A 23,301-nucleotide genomic window follows, 5' to 3' on the forward strand; every position below is an offset into this window, starting at 1 on the left:
CGTGTTAGATTGCAGTAGAATAACAATTCTTAGGATGCTGCCTGGCCCATCATTACTAGTCTCAGCTCGGATAAGCTTTGTAAAACCCTACATCAGTTTATTTCTCTTGCCCAAAAGAACCATTCTGCACAGTTTTAACTTTAATCAGCTTCACTCACAATCCAAACCGAGTTACTTTGTTATGGTTGGTCTATAAGCCACCTGGAAACTTAAATACCACTCCATTAGTCTTGACTGTTACCTTTGACTAAAAAGTTCTGGAGAAGCAGAACACTTGTGTCAGCATTCAAAAAAAAAAGTATGAATAGATTCCTAAAAGGGGAATATTTAGTTTTGGGCCAGGCTGAGTTTGGCACTACCCACTGTCTTAAGAAGGCACTTGGGGTAACACCTAAGGGACAACATAAGAAAAATGCACAGGGACTAGTTTCTGATACCAAACCATCTCAGCTAAAGTATTCCAGATATGCTGAAGGCTCATCTGGCTTGGTGAGAGAACCAGCTTAGGCATCCAGCTTATTAACAAGAGATCCAGGAAGAAATCTGTTAGGAACCCTTATCATAAAGTAGCCAAGTTAATATTTAATCACAACTTTTTTTCTTTGTAGAAAATGAATGATATAGGAAGTAGCGAGGCTTTTGCAGACAATTTCAACTGATGACATGTGACCGTAGTATATATAAGATAGAGGCTGGTACCTTTCTATTCTTCCTTTAGTAGAATGCTTACTTATTTTCATAAATCTTTGGCTGACAGTCAAAATTTCAGTATGAAAGAATCAAGTATGCATGCCACTCTGGCCAAGAATTTTTCTTCCTTTTCTCAAGCCCTAAGTTCTCAGGGCCCAGCTACAGAATAATAACAGTTTTTGAGTTGAGGAACATGGAAAAGATTATCTAGTAGACTACTGAGTTTAGTATTTTCACATGTATGTACTATGTACAGAACAAGAACTGAAAGCTGACCGAGAATTTTGTTGCCTGTACAAAGTTTACATACAGCAAACAGTCACTGTAGTAAAGGGCACCTAAAAACCCTACCAGTCTGCATTTTGCACTGGACCAAACATTTTGGAAGGAGGCAGAAAAGTAAGAGTCGATCATGCTACAATTCTGAGATGAGTCACATCTGATTGTCCCCATACTGGAAGCCAGCAGCACCCACCCACTTTATAAACCCTGTTGCTCTTTTTTATACTATAATTTCTTCTGCATAAAATACAGGATGTAACACTGAGCAAGCACTTGCAGCATGAAAAGCAGAATCAGGAGACTGTCATGACCTGCTGGATTCTCACCTTCTAAGAACATTATCAAGCAAAGCCTGACAAAGCCTTGATACAATCAGATATGTACAGCAGTCCTGGAACAAAAGCCCTAGGAAGGAGAGGCGCTGGAGCTGATTTTCTTAGTTACTTCTATGTCTGATTTGGCAACCAGAAACCGTAGCTTCTTTCTCCCAGATCGGATCAAGTCCACAGCCCTGAAAGAGAACAGCAGAGTATTTATTAGTTTGTAAATATGGCTACAGGTAAAATGAATGGTATGCATGGCAGCCTGGAAAAGTCAGTTAAGGGAAGATTTGTGAGGCTTTCCCCACTAATGGTGTATTTTTGCCCAAAACTGTATACATCTTACTCAATCATTGAAGTTGGCTTGTTTTTTTGCTTTTGTCCTTGCTTTTTACATACAAAAGATTAGAAATTGGTTGCTCTCCTTTTAAGTGTAAATGTCCTATTTCAAGGGAAAGACTAATATAAGGTAGTATGTAATAAGTGCTAATAAATGACAGTCAAGTTCTACATGAGCTAGGCCTTTAAAAAAAGGCTCGGTTTTGCTAAGCAGAGGAAATGGACATCAGCAAAAGGGCTGTGGAAGACAAGTGCAAGTTGATCAGGGGAACAGTTGGCTGGAGCACCAAACTCTGGTATTGGGCTACCCTGTCTCCTCAGAAGTTTGGGGTCATAAGGGACCTCATGCATCATCTGGTCTAACCATACCTCTTCTTTATAACCACCCAAAGTGAGACAGTCTCTGTTTAAAGACCTCCAGTGATGAAGCGTAACACTTACCGAAGCAACCCAAGCCATGGTTTTGGACTAGTTCCCTTCCTTTAAACTGAAATCCCTCTCTCCCCAGCTCTCCCTCACTGCAACACTCGTCTTTTGTAGACAGGGGTCCCACTGCCCTTAAGTCCTCCAGTTGAACAGCTCCAGCTTCCTCAAGCAATCGTGGTGAGGCTTAGCTTCCAGTCCATCACCCCTGCCTGGATGGGTTCTACTTTACTGATGTTCCTTCTACGATGTGACCTTGACCTTGAGGACTGACCAAATGCTTCCAGCTACGGTCTGATGAGGGAAGAGCACAGCAGGAGTATCACCTGCCTTTTTCCGAGTGCTACGCCTCACCTAACACAACTTAGCACAGGATTCATTGGTGTCTTTTTTTTTTTTTGGCTGCCATGTCCTTGTTGACTTAGTCCACTAAAAACCAAAGATTTTTTTTTCCATATTAACTTCTAAGTTAGACTTCCCCATTATTTATTTGTGCAATTGACTTTCCAAGCCCAAGAGCAGGATTTAATATTTATCCCAATTAAATTTTCCTTAGTTGGTTTGGCTCAACATTCTAACCTCCCTCCAAAGCTCCTCCCCTAATACTCAGCGAATACTTCCACTTCCTATTTCACCAAAAAAAAGTGCTTTTTTTCCTCATCAGATCATTCTTGCCTCTTTCTGCTCCAAACTTGAATCAAGAGGTGGCTCTTCATGGCAATTTGGACAGCAATTCCTTTATCTAATGCATTAGCTAGCCTCTTATTTTCAGGTCATCTGCAAATTTAATAAGCATGCCAGCCATCTATTTCTTCATCCAAGTCATAGACAAAAATGGTGAATTCTTTCATATATTTGTGACAGGTGTTCTGAACCTAAGCCCTTGCCCACTTAGTAAAATATATGCTCATGGCAGAACAGTAATTTCTGAAACATACACTGCTTTTAAAATAATAAAAGTTGAAAATATTCCCTTAAAGTTGCCTATGTCAGGACTACAGATCTAGAGTTGGAAAAGATCTTGGAAGACCAATCTAAGATGAATAAACTAAGGAGTACTTTTGTGACTTGCTTCTGATTTCAAATCCAGTGCTCTTATTCAATTGTATCACTATGGCTCTCTTCTTGTATCGCTAAGACAACATGCTGCAGCTAAATATCACCACTCTGCTGTTATAATCAGCAAGCCCAGACTTCCAGCTGTAAATCTATGACCCTGAGGACTTTTTTTCCCTCCACAGGCCACCCAAACAGGAAATGGGAGTAGTAATGGGAAGTTACTAAGAAACTCAATGAGAAAGCCACTTCAACAGTAAGTCACCATAGTAAGAGGCACATAAGAGAGAAGAATTTATGATGCTTTCCCTTCCTTGCCTCTCTCTTCTAAACTATTTATGAATCCGGCCTTTTCAGCTCTATTCAACTGAAACTTCCGTCTTCAAAGTTACCATCTCTTAATTGCCCATTCCAGTGGTCTTTTCTCAGTTTAATCTTTCTTGTCCTCACTGCATCACTTTTTTTTTTTTTGGCGAGGCAATTGGGGTTCAGTGACTTGCCCAGGGTCACACAGCTAGTAAGCATCAAGGGTCTGGTCTGAGGCCGCATTTGAACTCAGGTCCTCCTGACTCAGGGCCAGTGCTCTATCCACTGCGCCACCTAGCTGCCCTGTCACCGCATACTTTGATACTGTTGATCATCACCTAGATACTCTCTAGGTTTTCTTGATACTGATCTCTCCTAGTCTCCTGTTTGACAGCTCCTTACTCTCCTTTGTGACTTCATGTCATGTCCCCTACTGTGAGTGTTCCCAAAGCTCTGTCCTAGACCATCTTCTCTATACAATCTACTTGGTGATTTCCTGAGTTCCCATAGATTCAATTTATCATCTGTAGGCAAAACATTCTTAGAAATACATATCCTGCCCCAGTCTCTTTCCTGCATTTTGGATATCTTGAAGTGGATTTCCGGAAGGCAACTCAAACTCAACATGTCCAAAATCATTAGAAATCATTATCTTTTCACTCAAACTCTCTCCTCTTCTAAATTTCCCTATTACTGTTGAGGGCCCCATTGTCTTTCCATTTACCCAAGCTTACCACCCTCAGTGGCTTTGACTCATTTTCACCCCACATGGCCAGTCCCTTACCAAATCTTGTTTCTGACTTCACAGTATCTCTTGTGTATGTCTCCTGTTTACTTACACCGCAGTTACCCAAATTTAAGACATTACCCTCTTGCCTGGACTTTTGGAATAGTTTGTCTCCACTCCAATCCATCTTCTACTTAGCTGTCAAGATCTTTTTTTTTTTTAAAGGTGTATTTCTGACCATGGCTTTAAGGGGTCATGAAGAGTTGGACACAACTGAAACAACTGAACAAGTGACCATGGCACCCTCCTACAATGACTACCCATTAACTGTAGCATGAAATATAAACAACTCTGTTTGGTATTTAAAGTTCTTCACAACCAGTTCCCCTTCCTAGCTTTCCAGTCTTTCTACCCGTTACTCCCCTCCATGCACTCTATGACCCAGCTACACAGGCCACACTGCAATTCCTTAAACGTTATGTGTCATCTCCCATCACCTTACCTTTGCACTGGCTATTCCTCATGCCTGGAAAATGCTTTCTCCCCTCCCCTCTGCCTTTTCGTTTCTCAGGCTTCCTTTAAGACTCAGCTCAAGTCCCTAGCTGCTATTGCTTTCATCCTCCCAACTTACCTTTTATCATACTTTCTATCAAAACTGTCATTACGTTTTCTATATACCTAAGTCACTGACATGTTGTCTGCCCATCGGGACATCCATTTCTTGAGGACGGGGACTGTTTTTGCTTTCTTTTGTTTGCTCAGTGCTCAGCACAGTGGCTGGCATATAGTAAGCACTTAATAAAACTTACTGACTGAGATATACTAGGATCAGAACCATCTTGCATTGAACTTTAAGGCCTACTTACTGTTGTTTCCTTGTCTTAAAAAAGGCCAATTCTGCCTGCATCCTAACAGCTTGCCAGCTTGCTTTTCACTCCAAATTCATTATTTTACTTTGTTTCTCTATTTTTCTGCTGACAAAAGAGCTGCCATGAAGAGGTGAGCACCCAAAACTATTGAAGACATGTTGGATTATTGTACTTGCTCTGAGGGTACAAGCCCAGATAAAGGTTTTATAAAATGAAGTAAGTTTCTACCTCTGATAATCTGTGCCAATCAAACTGGTGCCATTCACTGCAAGAATCCGATCTCCTAAGGAAAGTCTGCCATCGGAGGCTGCTGGGCTGTCCGGGATCAAGGTCCGGATGTAGATACCAGGAGCATTCAGAGGAGTGTGCTGTAAAAGATAGGAATTCACACCACCGCTGTGGGACAGCAGTTAAGGCCTAGGATGTCTGCATGAGAACAAAGCTTGGCTGAAATTCGCACTTCTGTGTACCCTGTCATTACTATACATAAAACAACAACATTCTCAAATAAGCTATTGCTTTGCTTCTCCCACACCTGTCCCACTGTGCACAAGTGGTGGTAGTGCAATAAACACATAGATGGGTGCCTCATTCTGTACGATCATCTCTAGTAAAGGAGTAGTAGTGTGGCATGGCAGACAGAGAGCTGGCGTTTAAGCCTGCAAGACATGAGCTCAAGTCCTGCCTCTGACACATAGTGGTATGTGAACCAGGCAACTGTCTATAAACTGCAGAACTAAACAATCTAAACTGCAGAACAGTTTTGAATCTCCACTAGGGAAGGTAGCTGCCTTGTACCAATAAAAGCACAGGTCTGGGCCAACAAAGGAGTACAAACTTTAAAGGAGGACAGCAAAAAAATGTTCCAGAATTTTCGAATACTCTCATTAATATGGACAACTGAAGATTTGGTTTAATCAGAATAGAAGGTTTGCAAATAGGTTCTAAAAAATTCTTGGTGTGTGACCTCATTTTCCTGGGCACCCTCCAAGCTAAAGAGAAAACTCCAAGTACAGAATCTCTTATAAGCTCTCTTCCATAGAAATACTATTCACCAAGTTGTCATATCTCTACTGATGACAACCTGACAGTTTTAAGTGAGAGTGTGAGGAAGCTCTTTATCAGTGGGAATTTGATTTTTTCCATTTTCCCTCAACAAACCCAGGCACTAATCATGACAATCCAATCATTTCCTGAATGCCTCCCCCTCTTCAGACTAAATTAATTTTTAACATGAGGGTATGACCATAAAGCAGTAATAATGCTCACTACATCACAAATATCTAATACTTTTAAAGAAACATTCCCCTAGACCTGGAACAAGAAACCCTGGGAGTTGTCTAGGAAGTGAAAGAAACACATCTAAGAGATATATATATATATATATATCAAGTATACCTCTTTTAGATGGTACACAAGCTAGAAGGTAGTAGCTGGGACCAATTGCCTCTAATTCACTCACCAGTCCATCTATCAGGCCCATCCCCAGCCCAAGGGGTCCTTTTTCCAACTCCACCACAAAGGCGTAACAGAAGTCATCAGTGGCTGAACTGCGACTGGAAGAGGCAGGGGTAGGATAATCAAAGGGGGTGGGAGAATCTCCTGTATAACCAAGAAAAGATGGTTTGAAATGAAAAGCAGCAGTACATTCAAACATGAAGGTAAGAAAACTCTATACGCAAGCATATAAATAACAAGCCTTATGGGCTCTTAGTCAATTAGCTATACAAAAACCACAAGACAAAAGTACAGTACGTGGATGGTTCTTCAGGCTCCCCAGTTCTCCCACCTTTTGGCCAGCTCTGATCCTCAAATGCCTTCTCTACAGATTGATCAAAGAAAAAGAGACTATGAAATTGTTTAACTTAAATCAGTTATTATCGCCACTAAAATACGAGGTTACAGATAATATCTCAGATATCCTTGGTGGATGCCCCACTACTATTTACTCCTTCCATATATTTGGTTTCACTTTGTTTTAGTGTATATGCTACACTTAGCAACTTAATGCTGGCTATCCACAAATATAAGGTACTCCTATATCCTTCAGGGCATTTATTTTGCTTAGGGAATTGAATTATTCTAGAGGTTAAGTTTCCCTTGCTGCTTTCTATGGGGGAAGGGAAGAGCCTGTTTTAATTTAAAATCCAACCCAAATCGGGGGTTACCTTTGTGGTGCTCAGCTTTATACAAATTGCCAGTGTTCATTACTTTCTTAGGTATTGTTGCTGTTGCTGACATCAGAGAGATGATGCCATGACTTGCAAGTGAATTGGATTTAAGTGAAGGAAGGCTGTGCAAGGTCACCAGAGCCATCTGGGTCCAGTGGCCAGACACAGATCAGGATGACGAGATGGCTTGGGATACAGTGGGAGACCTTCGCCTTTTTAAGTTAAGGTATGCCCTTCTGGGATTAAGGCTAGTGAAGAAAAAAGGCAAAGAATGGCCTCTTTTACCTAGTCAAAAAACAAAATCAATCTGGAAGGAGAAGACCTTCAGGGATTCTGGCCAAAATAGAAATAATTTCTATTTATATTCACTCTCAACCATCAGAGCCCAAACAAGTGTGGCTTGCGCTGGGACTTACTGCCAATCAATGAGAGCCAGAGTGATTTAGGTTTCAAGCACGGTCCTTAAAAAAAAAACCTCCTCGATATCTTGTAAATTTTCAGCCATCAAAATTCATATTGCTTTGGGCAGAGCACCCAAAGGAAAGGGTATGATTTCCTATGTGGACAGAGGAAGAGGAGGGAGGGAAGGAGGGAAGGTACTAGTAGGTATTACAATCACAGAGATAGCCTTCATTTTTCCAAGACTGTCCTATCTCAGGGTTTCCAGACATTAACAAACAGCTGACATAGTTAGATCTCATTACTTTTTTGCCTCAGCCTTTACAGAATCTCAGAGCTGGAAGAGATTTTATTGGCCACCTTAGTCCACTGCACTTTGCAAATCCGCTACATAGTCATTTGGTCTCAGCTTGAAGCATTCTAGTGTGAATGAACTGCTACTTCCTCCGCTTCCTATTCCACTTTGGATCAGCTACAATTATTAGGGAGTTTCCTTACATCAATCCTAAACCTGCTTCTCTACAGCAGTGGCATCAAACTCAAATAGAAATGGATCCCTGTGGGCCGCATAGTGACTTTGAAAACCACAAACTGACATTATCAATGTTGTACTAGTTGAACATTTTTCAACTATATTTTAATCTGGTCCTAGTCTAAGGAGTTTTAACATCTCTGCTGGTTTCACCCTACCATTCCTCAATCTCCCCTGGGAGGCCCATACCTATTACACATCACTGCCCTTCAAATTTTTCTAGAGTTATCCCTTTCAACTCTCTCTCTGGCTAAACATCCCCAGTTCCTTCAACTTATCTTTTAGATCTGCAGGCCTCTTGGTCTCCTTGCTGCCCTTTTCTGCACAGACTTCAGCTTGCCTATGTCCTTACCAAGATGTGGTACTCAGAACTGAACACAGCTCTTCCTCCGCATCTGGTTTGATTAAGGCATTGTCATTCATCTCCTGCACACTACTCTTCTCAAAGAAGCCTAAGAGGACACCATTAGCATTTTCCACTCCCACGTCACACTGTTTAACTCAGACTGAGCTATTTATTATAATCCCAGATCCTTTTCACAGGAAATGTTTTGTCATCTAGCCCTTTCCCCAACCTATAATTTGTGAGATTGAGTCTTTGGTATCCAATGTGACATTTATCCCTACTCTAGACCCTTTAAAATCCCCTGTCCCCAAATCTAAGGTAAATGGCAGGTTACACCCAATGCTCTCCCCCTTTTCAGAAGCTGTGGTGGAGCAGTTAGTTATTTGTTCCCAAGGTTCTCATCATTTCTACCTCAACAACCAGTAGGTTCTTCCCTGTTGATCAGGATTATCCCAGAGGAGTAATTCATCTCATTACTTCCTCCACATGGAAAAACGTATCATTCAGTCCAGTCATGAATGTAGTGGCTACTCCGCTTTGGGCACAAGGAGTATTCCAGATAATATATGGATAGTTTGAGCTACCCTTTCCCTACATCCAGGTCAAGTATGTGATTTATTTCCCAAATTCCTTATATATTTCTTCCAGTGATCATACAGTTTCCTTCAATGATAATATTATTTTTAATTCTCCCTCATATGATTCACCCAAGTGCTCTCTATCACAGTCCCTATGAAGTAACATTTTCTTTTCTTTTTTTTTTTGGTTAGACTTTCTAGTTCATATCCTGTTTATAACTTTGCTTTCACAAAGAAACACAACTAATTAGTCCAAGAGACTCAGGTTTCCCCTTCTGGATCTGAAGAAATATTATAATCTTCTACCCCCATGAGATGTTTGGTGATTGTGAATGAACTCAGGGGCTGCAGGGACCCTCAGAGACATCTAAAGGCAGGCCCTGAGCAGTCAGCCCATCTTAATTTAGTCAGAATGACTCTCTTTTTTTGTGTACACAGGCATTTATACATACTGGTCCACCTTCCTTGGAGCTCACCAAAAAGCGGGCCAGGCAACTGGTTCATCTCTCTCCCTACCTGACAGGACTATCCAGCAATCCAAGAAAACTGTGGCAATAGTCACAGGTGGATGTGAAACAAAATGCTCAATGTGCACATGGAGGTATCTGTAACTCTGTTAAACTGAACTGCATCCCTAAAAGCAACTCCTTCTATAGGAAGCTCTCTCTACCAAGGTTAATACTTCCTCCCCCACATGGTGAAGCCAAAAGACTTTCCTGGAAACAATCTTTTCCCTTAGGTTTCATGAGTGGAAAAAATTGTTTCTTGTTTTAACAGGGTGGGTGGTCTAATGGAAACTTGTACAAATTCAAGTCAACTGGGAGCTACCAGCTCCTCAGCCGGAGGGCTGCCCACACCTTCCTGTGCAGTGCTCTGAGCATTAAGGCCATTCCTCTTCAGCTCATGAAGGGGTTTTTCACAGCTGCCACTGGGCTGGGGAGAATCCTGACTTTTGGGTTCGAAGTTGAGTGGTGTGTTGGGAGGGGTCAACAGACAGGAAGAATCCCCTTGAGGTGTGTTCATCTTAGGGCCATTCCTGCCCATGCTGTTCTGTGGCTTTAGCTTCTCCAGGGTTCTACCAGGGGACTGAGCTCGGGAAGCCCCACTGGCAGGGACAGATAGGGTTTTGGCTGCCTCTCCAATTGCCCTGCCCACTGAATGCTTTGAATCCAGTTGGTCCCCATCATCCCTGGAAGTCACTAGACTACTCCGACTCTCTGAGTGCCCTTCAGGAATAGTATGATGCAAACCCTGAAGAAGAAAAGAAAAGAAGTAGATTAATTCTACCATAGGTCTGAGATAAAAAGGATAAAAATATCAGGAATCTTAAAACAATAAAGTGTTTTGTGAAAGTAAGGCTGAGAAAGGGGAATAAAGGGATACTAGACCAAAGGTATGTCAGAGCCATCTCACCCTTCTAAGAACATAACGGGATGGCCAGACATACCAAGTTGGCCTGATTGAGAAATTTTCAGAACCTAATGCCACAGGCCTTAAACTGAGAACATTCTACCAAAGCAAACAAAATTGACAGCCTTTCTTAAGGAGGATCCCACCAAGATTACCTTCAGATTTTCTGGTTCAGGACCTGTAGCATGACAGGATTTACTCTGTAGGCTCCATAAGAAGTGGCGGATGTAAAGAAGGTGCCGGTAAATATTATCATCCAGGCATTCCACTTCCAAGTCTACCTTGAACCCTCCACTTGGCAGAATGATAGGTGGATGATTATCATAAGACTCCAGGACATCCTCTGTAAAAAGAAAATTGGCAAAGTCCACGTTAATTACTTCGGCAACAACATGTAAGTTGCCTCCTGATTTTTGCCATCTGTTTTCCCTACCCCATTCTTCTGCTTATTTTTGGGAAAATGAACCATTCTTGGCTGAACAACAGGCAAAACAAGCAATTTGAGCTGATGGTACATATCCACAGACAAGACTAACTGCTGAAGAATGAAGAGTTCCGCAATCTACCTACTATCCACACAAAGGGGACAAATATAGATTAAAATAAGCCTTATGGATATAAAAATAATTTACTAAACACCTGTGTATGAAGGCAGTATGGCAGATAATGAAAGAGAGAAAGTTTAAATAAAAAATGGTCCTTGGGGCAGCTAGGTGGTGGAGTGGATAGAGCACCAGCCCCTGAAGTCGGGAGGACCCGAGTTCAAATCCAGCCTCAGACAAGTAACACTTACTAGCTGTGTGACCCTGGGCAAGTCACTTAACCCCACTGCCTAGCAAAAACAAAAACAAAATGGTCTTTGCCATCAGTCCAACTAAGATCCATACCCAATTGAGAGTTCCCCATCAAAACTAATTATTACAAGGTCTCACAAAAGTTGCAGGGCAACACAAAGGTGCATCTGAAGGTCTTGTGCAGTTCAGGACTCCTAGGTTCATCTTTGAGGACACATACAATTAATTAAATCAGAACTAAGCTTAAGGATGGGAGGGTGGCTACTAAAAACCAATCCTCAGATGAAAGAGAGGGAATGCTGTTTCTTAAACTGACCTCAGACCTCCCTTTTTCTTACTGATATCTCCTTTTACATCACCTTCATTTCCCAATATATCCCTCCCCTCCAAACAAAAGAAGAAAAAATAAAGAAAAAAAGTAGTCCAGTGAAACTAATCAAAGCATCAGTCAAGTCTGACCGAATATGATGTATTCAATTTCTGTAACTTTTCTACCTCTGCAAAAAGGGGAAGGGTGCACACTCACATCTCCCTCTCGCTGCCAAGACTGTCCATTATAATTACATGATATTACTGTGGCTATTCTTTCCATTTACATTTCTGTAGTCAAGTGTATATTTTTCTCCTGATTTTGCTTATTTTGCTTTGCTTCAGTTCACAGGCCTAGGTGTAGTCTTTATGGGCTAACTACCAAAATTCTGGTTAGTCATAATCTGATCAATGGGCATTTATCAATGAACAATCACTTAATAAGTATCTATTACATGTCATTTACTGTGCAGGGCCCTGGGCATACAAAAACAAAGAATTAAACAATGTCCATTCTTAAGGAGCTTGATTTCCAATTCTTTGCAACCAGGAAAGCCACTGCCCCAAATATTTTTGTGTGTACTGGGTCTTTCTTTAGAACTGTGAAAAACTGTTAGATCAATTCACACCTCCTTCCACACCTCTTCCAACACTAACTAGGGTCACCCTGATTCACCTTCAATCATTTATTTGTGAGGTAACCAGGCTGAACATTAAAAACTTGAGTACTGGCTCTTCCACTGTACAACCTAACAGAAGGCTGTAAGCCACTTGTGTGGGATGAAAGGCAGATGAGATAAATAAATGAAAAAGGTTCATTCTTTGATGGATTTATGATCTCCATGAGACCTGCATTTCCTCCCACAATGCAGATCACAACCTATCTAAGCCGCCGCCTCCTCCTCCTCTCTAACTCTAATTCTAGCTCACGTTCTCTCAAGAAGAACTACCCAATATGCCTGAGATCTTTCTGCATTTCATAGATGCCAGTACAGATAGATGGCAGGCTGCCTCCGTCACTCTTTACTCTTGTCATATAGGCCTGGCCTACCTTTTTTTTCTTTCTGATTTCACCTCTCCCTGGTGATGGCAGAAGCCTTGATGAAGGTTATGTTTCAGTCTTTGTTCGCCCACTCACACATGCATCTCTGAATCATTTCATTCAATCATTCACTGATGTAGAAGCCCAAGGGTCACTTTATATTTGTCTTTCTTTCATGGTTTTCCATGGCCAAAGAATTCATCACCTAATGGTCATAGTACTTGGGATAAGCTTCTCAAAAACCCTTCTGTCATGGCATAATCTGCTAGAACTTATACTTCTGTCATAATCTTTGAGGGCACAGGGCTACCTCCATGTAACAAAGAAGTGGCCAAACAATTCTAATCATGTGCCTGATGCTTTAAGGAAGCTTCTCTAGAGGAGTTTCAAATCCTTAGCATCTTCCTTCCCTGCCACAGGAAAGGGAAGTTACAGCATTACTATTTTAGAGAGAGGAGAATCAAAATACAGTTAGGTGAATTTGATTCTGATTTAGATGGTTCTTGGTTAAAAGTCCACATTAAAACCTAGGTCTTTTAATACTCAGAGTGCACAGGACTTGTCTTTAGTAACGTGGATAAAGCCTAATGCAGCCCCACAAATGCTGAACACAGAAACTCACTGAGCCGGCGTGTAATTCAAGGTTCTGCCACTTAACACCTGTGTGACCTTGGGCAAGTCAAAAGGGTTGAACTAAATAACTTCTAAGTTCCCTTGCAGCTCTTGCTCTAGAATCCTGTGAAGGTAACATATGGATACTTTTCCATTTGTCATCAAAAACAGATATGGTCAGGAACTCACCTGTTCTAAAGGCTTTGGGCCTGTCTTCATCTAGAGGCTCCCAAGCAGTCACAGAACCAATGTCAGATGCAAGTTGGTACTGAGTCAACAACCGATGCAGCTGGGCAGGGCTCAGTTCCGGAAACTGAGTCCTCAGGGATGACCAGTTCATCTGAGTGATAAGAGGAAGCTCTGGGAGTCAAGGCCTCAAAATGGTATGAGGGAAGCAGGGCATTAGACCAACAAGAGGTACATCAACATTTCCATCTGTTACCTCATGATTTTTATCTGTAGGGCATACTTGAGGATAGAGGTTAGTTCTCAGATCAAATGACTTAGATGTGAGCTGCTGACCATAACACCCACATGGAAGACTAGTTTCTCAAGGTACCATCCTAGTTAATGCAGCTGTATGCTTGAGAAGAGGGGGAGTATTCAATGTAACACTGTACATTTGTTTAAGACAATGTCCTTTACTGGACAAATAGAAAAGGCTAGTTTCATGTGTTGTATTTTCTGTGTGACTCTTGAAGAAATGTGTCTAGTAAATTTTTGGTAATTATTTTGAAGGCTTATTTTCAATGTGCTGAATGTTAAACTAGCCATTTAGGAGCAATCCCACATCATTTCTAGAGAAAATTTCCATTTAGTGATTAGCTGAGAAAAGCTGCCTAACCTATTTGATTTGGAAAGTCATCTTTCCCAAATAATCCAGCATTTTGGCTTTAGTTGAGGATGGTCTTTGTAAGCAGCCTGCCCACCTCTCCAGAGTGTGTTAACATTTTACTATTAAACTGAGGAAAATATTAATCACATTAGTACCCTTGAAGGCAAAATAAGAAAACATTCCTATGCGCTAGTAACTACTTATAAAGTTGTTTTAGGTCTTGAAGCCCCTTTAGGCACAGGAATCTAAGCCAATGATCCAACCACTTAAAAAAAAATCCCCAACAACCAACAATAGTCCTTTAAGAACCACAATAATATGAACTCAGATACCAGACAACATGACCTTTGTGACTCTACTTCTACCACCTGCCTCCACATCATCATCCATACCTACCTGTATCAGCTGGGCACTGGGAGTAGCCAACAGGTTTACTGTGCAGGAAAGCTTCTTGAAGAACTGCTCTGCCAGTGGCCCAAAGCCCATACTTTGTGCCCATTCCAAGAGCTGCTGTAAGTGAGCACAAACTTGTACCCCTTTTGGCCAGTGGAAGCAGCTCAGTGTAGGCCCTGAGGGAGGAGATTAAAAGTGAAGCACTGGCCTCAGTGAGCTGTAGAAAAAGTCCTAGGCTTGTATGGAGAAATAAAGAGATATAAATTCTTCCTCCCCTTATACTTCCCTCTCCCTGGCCACCCCTCTGCTAGGCAAGCTTTATCCTTTTCTACCTGGTTGCCCTCTTCCCTTAACCTTAAGTTGTCAAGGAAGAATGGCAATGATCTGCTATTTGAAAGTTAATTGCCTTTCCTAATAACCACAACTTAGGCCTAAGTCACCTGGTAAATGGTGCCTATGATCACAATACTTGCTCACTTTATGACTTAAAAGTGTCAGATATACTTTACTTCGTTTGATTTCCACAAACTATTTTAAAAGGAAGCATATTTATGCTCATTTAAAAAGGAGGAGCCAGACTCACAGAGTGACTTGTACAATGGCATACAGTTAGTTAAAAGGAAGGAGCAGGAAACTCACTGACCAATTCAGATTGGAATGTAAAAATTTTAAAAGTAAAAGCTAGAGGTACTGGTCACTCTCTGGTAAGAGGGCAGAAGGGGATCACACAACCAACATGTGAAATTCACCAGGCAAACTGAAGAGAGATGGCTGGAATTTTAAGTTATTCAGGAGAGCTTTAAAATGAAAAGGGAAGGGAAAGAAACTCCCTATATATTTACAGTCTGGTAACCCCGAGTATAGCAAGTACAACACCACAGGAAATAAAGCTAAAACTAAAAAACTAATTCCTGAGACAATAACTAAAGAGAGATACGATAAAATCCATGACCTCAGATATCTATGCACAAAAACACAAAATATGAATAAATCAAGAAGCATTTGTTAAGTACCTATCTGGGCTAGGTACTGTGCACAAGTAGGAAAGAATTCAAGTATGCAAACTGAACCTTGTAAGTATAATCGTTGAGAGCTGGTGGAATGAGCTTCATGACTGTAATATGACTCTTTTTCAAAAGGAAAAACAACAGGAAAAAGAAGCAATGGAACAAACACTATACACTGTTTATTAAGAAGATACATTTATGGGAGGAAATCCAGGAATCAAGCAGGTAGAAAACTTGGGGAAAAGCATTTGAATCAATAAAGATAAAAACAAAAGCAAGAGTCAATAGGTAGAGGATGAATTATTACACAAGGAGTTCAGGAAATTGATCACAAACCAGCCCAGATGCTTAAACACTGTTTGAAGGGGGAACCTCAACTATTTTAATATTTGCTGGAGCTCTTTCTCTGTCCAAAACAGAATTAATAAATTAATGTCTTTTCTGAATGTTAACTTCGTCCTTCAAAATGTGGAAGAAATTATAAAGGGAAATGCCATTCCAGACTAGATTCCAATCGACAAGAATGAATCAATGTTGCTAAAGAAGAACTGACAGGAACCTTGGCGACAAGTTTCTTCTCTATCTTAGAATTCAAGATAGAAAAGAGAAGGAAAGGACATAATGTGCCACGTTCTCTAGACTTTACTTTTTCTCTTATTTTAGGATTTTGCGATTACATGTAAAAAATTCTTTTCAACACTCATTTGTAAAAATTTTGAGTTCCAAATTCTCTTCCTCCTTCCCCTTCCCCCTCCCCCTCCTTGAGAAGGCCAGCAATCTGATATAGGTTATACAAGTGCAGTCATGCAAAACATATTTCCATAGTGTATGTTGCAAAAGAAAACACAGACCCCAAGAAAGAAAAAAAAAAAAGAAAAAGAAAATTAAAAAAAATAGGCTATCTGCATTTAGACTCCCTTAGTTCTCTGGAGGTGCATAACATTTTTCACCCTGTCCTTCAGAATGTCAGATCACTATATTGCTAAGAATAGCTAAATCACTTACAGCTGATCATCATACAATATTGCTATTACTGCATATCATGTTCTCCTGGGTCTGCTCTCTTCTATCAATTCATATATATATTCCCAGATTTTTATGAGAGCATCCTGCTCATCATTTCTTATAGCACAATAGTATTTCATCACAATCATATACCACAACTTATTCAGCCATTCTCCAATGGATGGACATCCCCTCAATTTCCAATTCTTTTCCACCACAAAAAGAGCTGCTATAAATATTTTTGTACAAATAGGTCCTTTTTCTTTTTCTTTGATCTTTTTGGGGTACAGATCTATAAGTGGCATTGCTCGGTCAGAGGATATGCAGTTTTATTCACCCTTTGGGCATAGTTCCAAATTGCTCTCCAGCATGGCTAAATTAGTTCACAACTCCACCACCAGTACTTTAGCGTCCCATTTTTCCCATGTTCCCACCCACATCTGTCATTTTCCTTTTCTGTCATATTAGCCAATGTGAGATGGTACCTCAAAGTTGTTTTAATTTGCATTTCTCTGATCAATAGTGATTTAGTGCATTTTTTCATATGCCTATTGATAATTTGATTTCCTCTTCTGAAAACTACCTGTTCATATCCTGACCATTTATCAACTGGAATGACTCGTATTCTTATAAATCTGACTCAGTTCTCTATATATCTGAGAAATGAGGCTTTCATTGGAGAAACCTGCTGTAAAATTTTGTTCTTGGTTTCCTGCTTTCTTTTCAATCTTGGAAGCATTGGTTTGGTTTATGCAAAAACTTTTAAATTTAATGTAATCAAAATTATTTATTTTATATCCCATAAATGCTATCTTGTTTGGTCAAGAGTAGACTTCCAAGTATTTTATATTGTCTACAATTATTTCCCCTAGACTTTAGGTGAGTTTATTTCAAAGGGTTCAGAGGAGAGATAAGTAGAATTCAACAATCAAGTATGTTATAAAGTACACTGGCCCAAGATGAATGGGAAGCTCTTGAGAATGAAATCTTTTAAATGTGTAAGGAAAAATTATTCCAAGGAGGGGAGAAAATGGTGAAGCTGCCTAAAGAGATCAATGTGGCTGCACAGAGAACTCACTGACCAAATTCAGTAACTTGGTTCTTTATGACGGAGGTGTCTAATGCTAGAGCTCACAAGGGACCAAAGGACTAGTGATTAATGGTGAGGACATCTCTTCTGTAACATACTCAACAAGGTGATCATTCAGTGCCTGCTATAGAAGACCTTCACTGAGGAGGACCCCACCACCTCCCTAGGTATCCACCTTTTAAAACAAGAAACCTGGCTTGCTTTTTCAAGGCTTAGCTAATGTGACAGAATGAAAGCTCCTTAAGGTAAAGGAACTGTTTTGCTTTTGTGTCCAAGATGCTTGATAAATGTTTCCTGAATTTCTAACTGATCTCATCAGTCATTTAGTCTCATGGACTAAATTATCATTTCTATGCAGCTGACTCCCAAATCTATATATCCAGATCTAACCCATCTCACAAAATCAGCTGGACCTGAAGGTACTAAAACCTCAACATGTCCAAAATGGATCTTCTTCCTCTAAAACCCATCCCTCCTCTTCACTTCCCTATTTCTTTTAAGGATATCACATTCCTTCCAGTAAGCTTGGCTTCATAGTCATCCTCAACTCTTTTCTCTCCCCTACCCCTTTAAGTTAATCAGTTGCCAAGACTCGCTGATCTTACTTCCATAATCTCTCTTTAATTCATGCCCCTCTCACAAACAACCACCCTAGCTCAGGTTCTCATTGCCCCTCACATGGACGATTTTAATAAACTCCTAAATAGACTCTCGCAGCTTCGTCTCTTCCCTTTCCAAACCTTCTTTCACATAGCTGTCAAAATGGTAATCCTAAAACACAGATCTGATTATGGGACTCCTCTACTCAAAAGTCTTCAGGGGCTCTTATACATAGGCTTACATTTAGAGCACTTGTCAACCTGGCTCCTGTCTACATTTATGGACTTATTTCACATTACATTCCTTCACAAACTCTCATGCTATCCTTGTGGATGATACAGAAAGATGTGGCCTAGATAACAGTACAATTAGTAATTGGTAAATGGTTATTAATGGAAACTTCTCTAATGGAATGCTCCCAGGCATCTGCCCCAGACTTTATGCATTGTTCAAAATTTTTGTTATTTTCATAGTCATATCTCTAACACCCTAAAGAAAAGCTTCTGACAAGTAAAGTACACTTACATTCCTTAAGTTTCTTCCTGATTTAGGTAATGAATTTGGTAGGACTCCTTCTTCACCTATTTTCCCAAATAGTTTATGTAGTGTTGGAATTAATTGTTCTTTAAACATTTCATAGAATTCACTTGTAAATCCATCTGGCCCTGGAGATTTTTTCTCAGGGAGTTCATTGATGGCTTGTTCAATTTCTTTTTCTGAAATGGGGTTATGTTTTTATTTCCTCTTCTGATAATTTGGGCAATGTATATTTTTGTAAATATTCATCCATTTCACTAAGATTGTCAAATTTATTGGCATACAATTGGGCAAATAGCTTCTAATTATTGTTTTGATTTCCTCTTCATTTTTGATGTTGATAATTTGGTTTTCTTTTCTTTTTTAAAAAAATCAAATTTACCAAAGGTTTATCTATTTTATTATTACCAGCTCTTAGTTTTATTTATTAGTTCTTAATTTCAATTTTATTAATTTCTCCTTTGGTTTTCAGAATTTCTAATTTGGTATTTAATTTGGGATTTTTAATTTGTTCTTTTTCTAGCCTTTTTAATTGCATGCCCAATTCACTGATCTCCTCTTTTAGAGATATAAAGCATTTAGAGATATAAAACTTCCCCTAAGAACTCACAGCATCCCATAAGTTTTGGTATGTTGTCTCATTACTGTCATTCTCTTGGATGAAGTTATTGATTGTTTCTATGATTTGTTGTTCGACCCACTTATTCTTTCGGATTAGATTATTTAGTTTCCAATTAATTTTCAGTCTATCTTTCCATGGCCCTTTATTATTACATGTTAATTTTCACTGCATCATGATCTCAAAAGGATGCATTTAATATTTCTGCCTTTCTGCACTGGATTGTGAGGTTTTTATGCCCTAGTACTTGGTCAATTTTTGTGTAGGTGCCATAAACCGCTGAGAAAAAGGTATATTCCCTTCTATCCTCATTCAGTTTTCTCCAGAGGTCTACCATATCTAACTTTTCTAAAATTCTATTCACCTCCTTAACTTCTTTCTTGTTTATTTTGTGGTTAGATTTATCTAGTTCTGAGAGGGGGAGGCTGAGGTCCCCTACTAGTATAGTTCTGTTTTCTATTTCTTCCTATAATTCCCTTAACTTCTCCTCTAAGAATTCGGATGCCATACCACTTGGTGCACATATGTTTATAGTAATGATACTGCTTCATTGTCTATGGTGCCTTTTAGCAGGATGTGGTTTCCTTCCTTATGTCTTTTAATTAGATCTATTTTTGCTTTTGTTTTGTCTGAGATCAGGACTGCTAACCCTGCTTTTTTTTACTTCAGCTGAAGCATAATATATTCTGCTCCAGCTTTTTACCTTTACTCTGTGTGTATCCCTCTGTTTCAAATGTGTTTCTTGTAAACAACGTACTAGAGGATTATGGTTTTTAATCCACTCTGCTATCTGCTTCTGTTTTATGAGAGAGTTCACTGCATTCACATTCACAGTTATGATTACTATCTGTATCTTTCTCTCCATTCTATTTTCCCCTTGTTTGTGCTTTTCTCTCTCCTTTCTCCCTTTCCCTCCTCACTAAAGTTTTGCTTTCAACCACTGCCTCCCTCAGTGTGCCTGCCTTTCTATTGGTCTCTTCCTTTTTCTTCCCCTTTACCCTTACTACTGCTTCCCTCCCTCTATTCACTCCCTCCCTTTTCTTTCTCCTACTTCCTATAAGATAAGTGTGATTTCTATATCTAACTGATCATGTTATTCCCTCTTTGAACTAAATCTGAAGAGAATAAAGTTCAAACAATGCTCATCGCTCTCCTGTCTTTTCCTGTACTGGCATAGGTTTTTGTACCTTTTCATGTGATGTAATTTACCCTTGTCTGCCTCTTCCTTTTCTCTTCTCCTAGTACAATCCCTTTTCACCACTTACTTAGATTTTTTATCATCACATCAAAGTCAACTTATATCCAAACCATCTGTCTAGGTATACCCCTTTTAAATGTCACAATAACAATACAGTTCTCAAGAGTTACAAATGTCATCTTCCCTTGTAGGGATGCAAACAGTTTGCTCTTATTAATAACATGTTGGGTTTTTTTTTCTTTCCTCTTCACCTTTTTATGCCTCTCTCAAGTCTTGTATTTGAAGATCAAATTTTCTGTTGAGCTTTGGTCTTTTCATCAGGAAGGTTTGGAAGTCCCCTATTTCGTTGAATGTCCATCTCCTCCCTGAAAGATTATACTCAGTTTCGCTGGGTAGTTGATCCTTGGTTGTAATCCAAGCTCCTTTGCCTTACATAATATCATATTCCACGCCCTATAATCTTCTAATGTAGAAGCTGCAATGTCCTGCATAATCCTGACTGGTTCCATGATATTTAAATTGTTTCTTTCTGGCTGCTTGCAATATTTTCTCTTTGACCTGGTAATTTTGGAATTTGGCTACTATATTCCTTGATGTTTTCAAATTTGGGATCTCTTTCAGGAGGTGATTGGTGGATTCTTTCTATGGCTATTTTACGCTTTGGTTCTAGGACCTCAGGGCAGTTTTCCTTAATGATTTCCTGAAAGATGCTGTCCAGGCTCTTTTTTTCAACATGGTTTTGAGGCAGACCAATAATTTTTAAATTGTCTCTCCTGGATCTATTTTCCAAGTCAGTTGTTTTACCAATGAGGTATTTTACATTTTCTTCTATTTTTTCATTTTTTTGTTTCTGTTTGACTGATTCTTGATCTCTCATAGAGTCATTAGCTTTCACTTGCCCAATTCTAATTTTTAACAAATTGTTTCCTTCTTTTAGATTTTGTACCTCCTTTTCCATTTGGCCAATTCTACTTTTTAAGGAGTTGTTTTCTTCAGTATGCTTTTTTTCCATTTGGTCAATTGTATTTTTAGGGACTTGTTTTCTACAGTTAATTTTTGTCCTTCCTTTTCCAAGCTATTGACTCTATCTTGCATACCTCTCATTTCTTTTCCCAATTTTTCTTCTACTTCTCTTATCTGACTTTTAAAATCCTTCTTGAGCCCTTCCAAGAAGGGTTTTTAGGCAGTAGACCAGTTCATATTCAGTTTGAGGTTTTGGATGTGGGTATATTGACAATGTTGTCCTCTTCTGAATTTGTGCCTTGACCTTCACTCTTCCCATAATAAGAATGTATGGTCATTGTCCGTTTCTGCTTTTTGCTCATAGTGTTTGCCTATTTCCTGACTTAAAAAAAAACTGAGCTCTCTTGCTGCAGTGCAGAAGGCACTGACCCAAACTTCTTGTACTAGAAGCCTGGGACCCAGTCACTGGCTTTGTGAGCTGGGGCCTCAGGTGCTAGAAGTTGGAGGTTGAAGGGTTCTGGTAGTTTACCTGGTGCTGGGCTGGGGACAGCAGTACTGAAGCTCATGGGGTAGGGAGTTTGGCCCCTGGGAGACACCTGCTCACCCAGGCCTTGCACCTGAATGTTTAGCTGCTGTCAGCCTGGAGCTTTGCTTCCTGGAATTGTGCTGAAGCACCAGGAGATTTGACTGCAGGAGAATGCTGTCACAAGTGGTGGTTTTCTGAGCTGGTGTCTGTATTGAGGTACTCGGGGGGGCGGGGGGGGGAGGTCCTGCTGTTGGCGCTTGCCTGCTTCACAACCCTGGGGCTCAGAATCTCCCCCTGGTATGCTGAGGTTGAGCTTGCTGGGACACCCACCGTCCTATACTGCTCCCCTGCTCCCAGAGCAAGAGGGGCTCTTCCCTTTATTCTCCCAAGCTTCCTAGGCTACAAGACTGCTGCACCCCGTCTTTCAGCTGGCTCAGCTGTTCCATGGTTTTTCCTGGGGCAATATTTTCTGGGCTTTCAGAAGTCAATAAGGGAGTGTAAGAGTGACTTGTTACTCCACCATTTTGGCTCCCTGAAGCGGAACTTTCTTAAGTCTCAACATGTCTGCACTTCCTCACTGCATCCTGCTCCTATTTAGCCCAGAAAAATTCCAATGGTTGGCTATCATTTGACACAAATATAGGGCCCTGGATGCAGCAGGAGACCTTGGCCTTCTTAAGCTAAGGTCTTTAACAGGTCTCAGTTTCACTGAGGCAACACCTATTCAGCAATTAAGACTAGGTAAGAAATGAGGCAGAGAACAGCCTATTTTACCTGGTCAAAAAGGAAAAAAAATCAATTTGGGAGTAGAAGACCCTTAGGGTTTCTGGACAAAACAGAAACAAATGCTATTTACATTCACTCAGAACCAATCTCCAGTCATCCTGATCTATATCTTGCCACTGGACCCACATGGCTCCAGAGCAGAAAGTGAGACTGGTGACTTTGCACAGCTCTCCCTCACTTAAATCCAATTCGCTTGCAAGTTATGACATCACCTCCCTGATGTCATGGTCCTCTTTGAGAAGGAAAGACAAACAACAACATCTGTGAGCAGTAGTAGGAGCTGCCTCACTGGGGACCCAAGTGGAACTGGCCAGTTGGGCAACACAGCTCCTTCCTTTTAGTGGCTGAGTGAAGAATGAACTGGAATGGGCAAAGACTTCAGGCAGGCAGGCAGACCAACGAGCAGGCTATTGCAATAATGTGGACATGAGGCAATATGGGCCTGTACCAGAGCGGTAGCAGAGTCAGAGAAGAGAAGGAAGCGTATTTGGCAGATGTTACAAAGGTGCAATCAACAAGCTTAGGCAACAGATTGGA

General features: G+C 40.3%; 1 protein-coding gene across 3 annotated transcripts in view; it reads right to left on the minus strand.

Moving 5' to 3' along the window:
- Window positions 1-44: 44 nt before the first annotated feature.
- Window positions 45-23,301, minus strand: part of RADIL (Rap associating with DIL domain) — a 115,001-nt gene continuing 91,744 nt past the window's right edge. For all 3 annotated transcript variants that reach the window (XM_078152933.1, XM_021008421.2, XM_078152932.1), the window contains 7 exons: window positions 14,437-14,609; window positions 13,395-13,545; window positions 10,604-10,791; window positions 9,896-10,289; window positions 6,475-6,614; window positions 5,241-5,380; window positions 45-1,483 (listed from right to left, as the gene is read on the minus strand). In XM_078152933.1, coding sequence (XP_078009059.1) covers window positions 1,378-1,483; window positions 5,241-5,380; window positions 6,475-6,614; window positions 9,896-10,289; window positions 10,604-10,791; window positions 13,395-13,545; window positions 14,437-14,609 — 1,292 coding nt within the window. In that variant the 3' untranslated portion in view covers window positions 45-1,377. The remainder of the gene's footprint in view (window positions 1,484-5,240; window positions 5,381-6,474; window positions 6,615-9,895; window positions 10,290-10,603; window positions 10,792-13,394; window positions 13,546-14,436; window positions 14,610-23,301) is intronic.

The sequence above is a fragment of the Phascolarctos cinereus genome, unplaced genomic scaffold (assembly GCF_003287225.1).
Source record: "Phascolarctos cinereus isolate Bilbo 61053 unplaced genomic scaffold, phaCin_HiC Scaffold_4;HRSCAF=312, whole genome shotgun sequence".
Lineage (NCBI taxonomy): Eukaryota > Metazoa > Chordata > Mammalia > Diprotodontia > Phascolarctidae > Phascolarctos > Phascolarctos cinereus.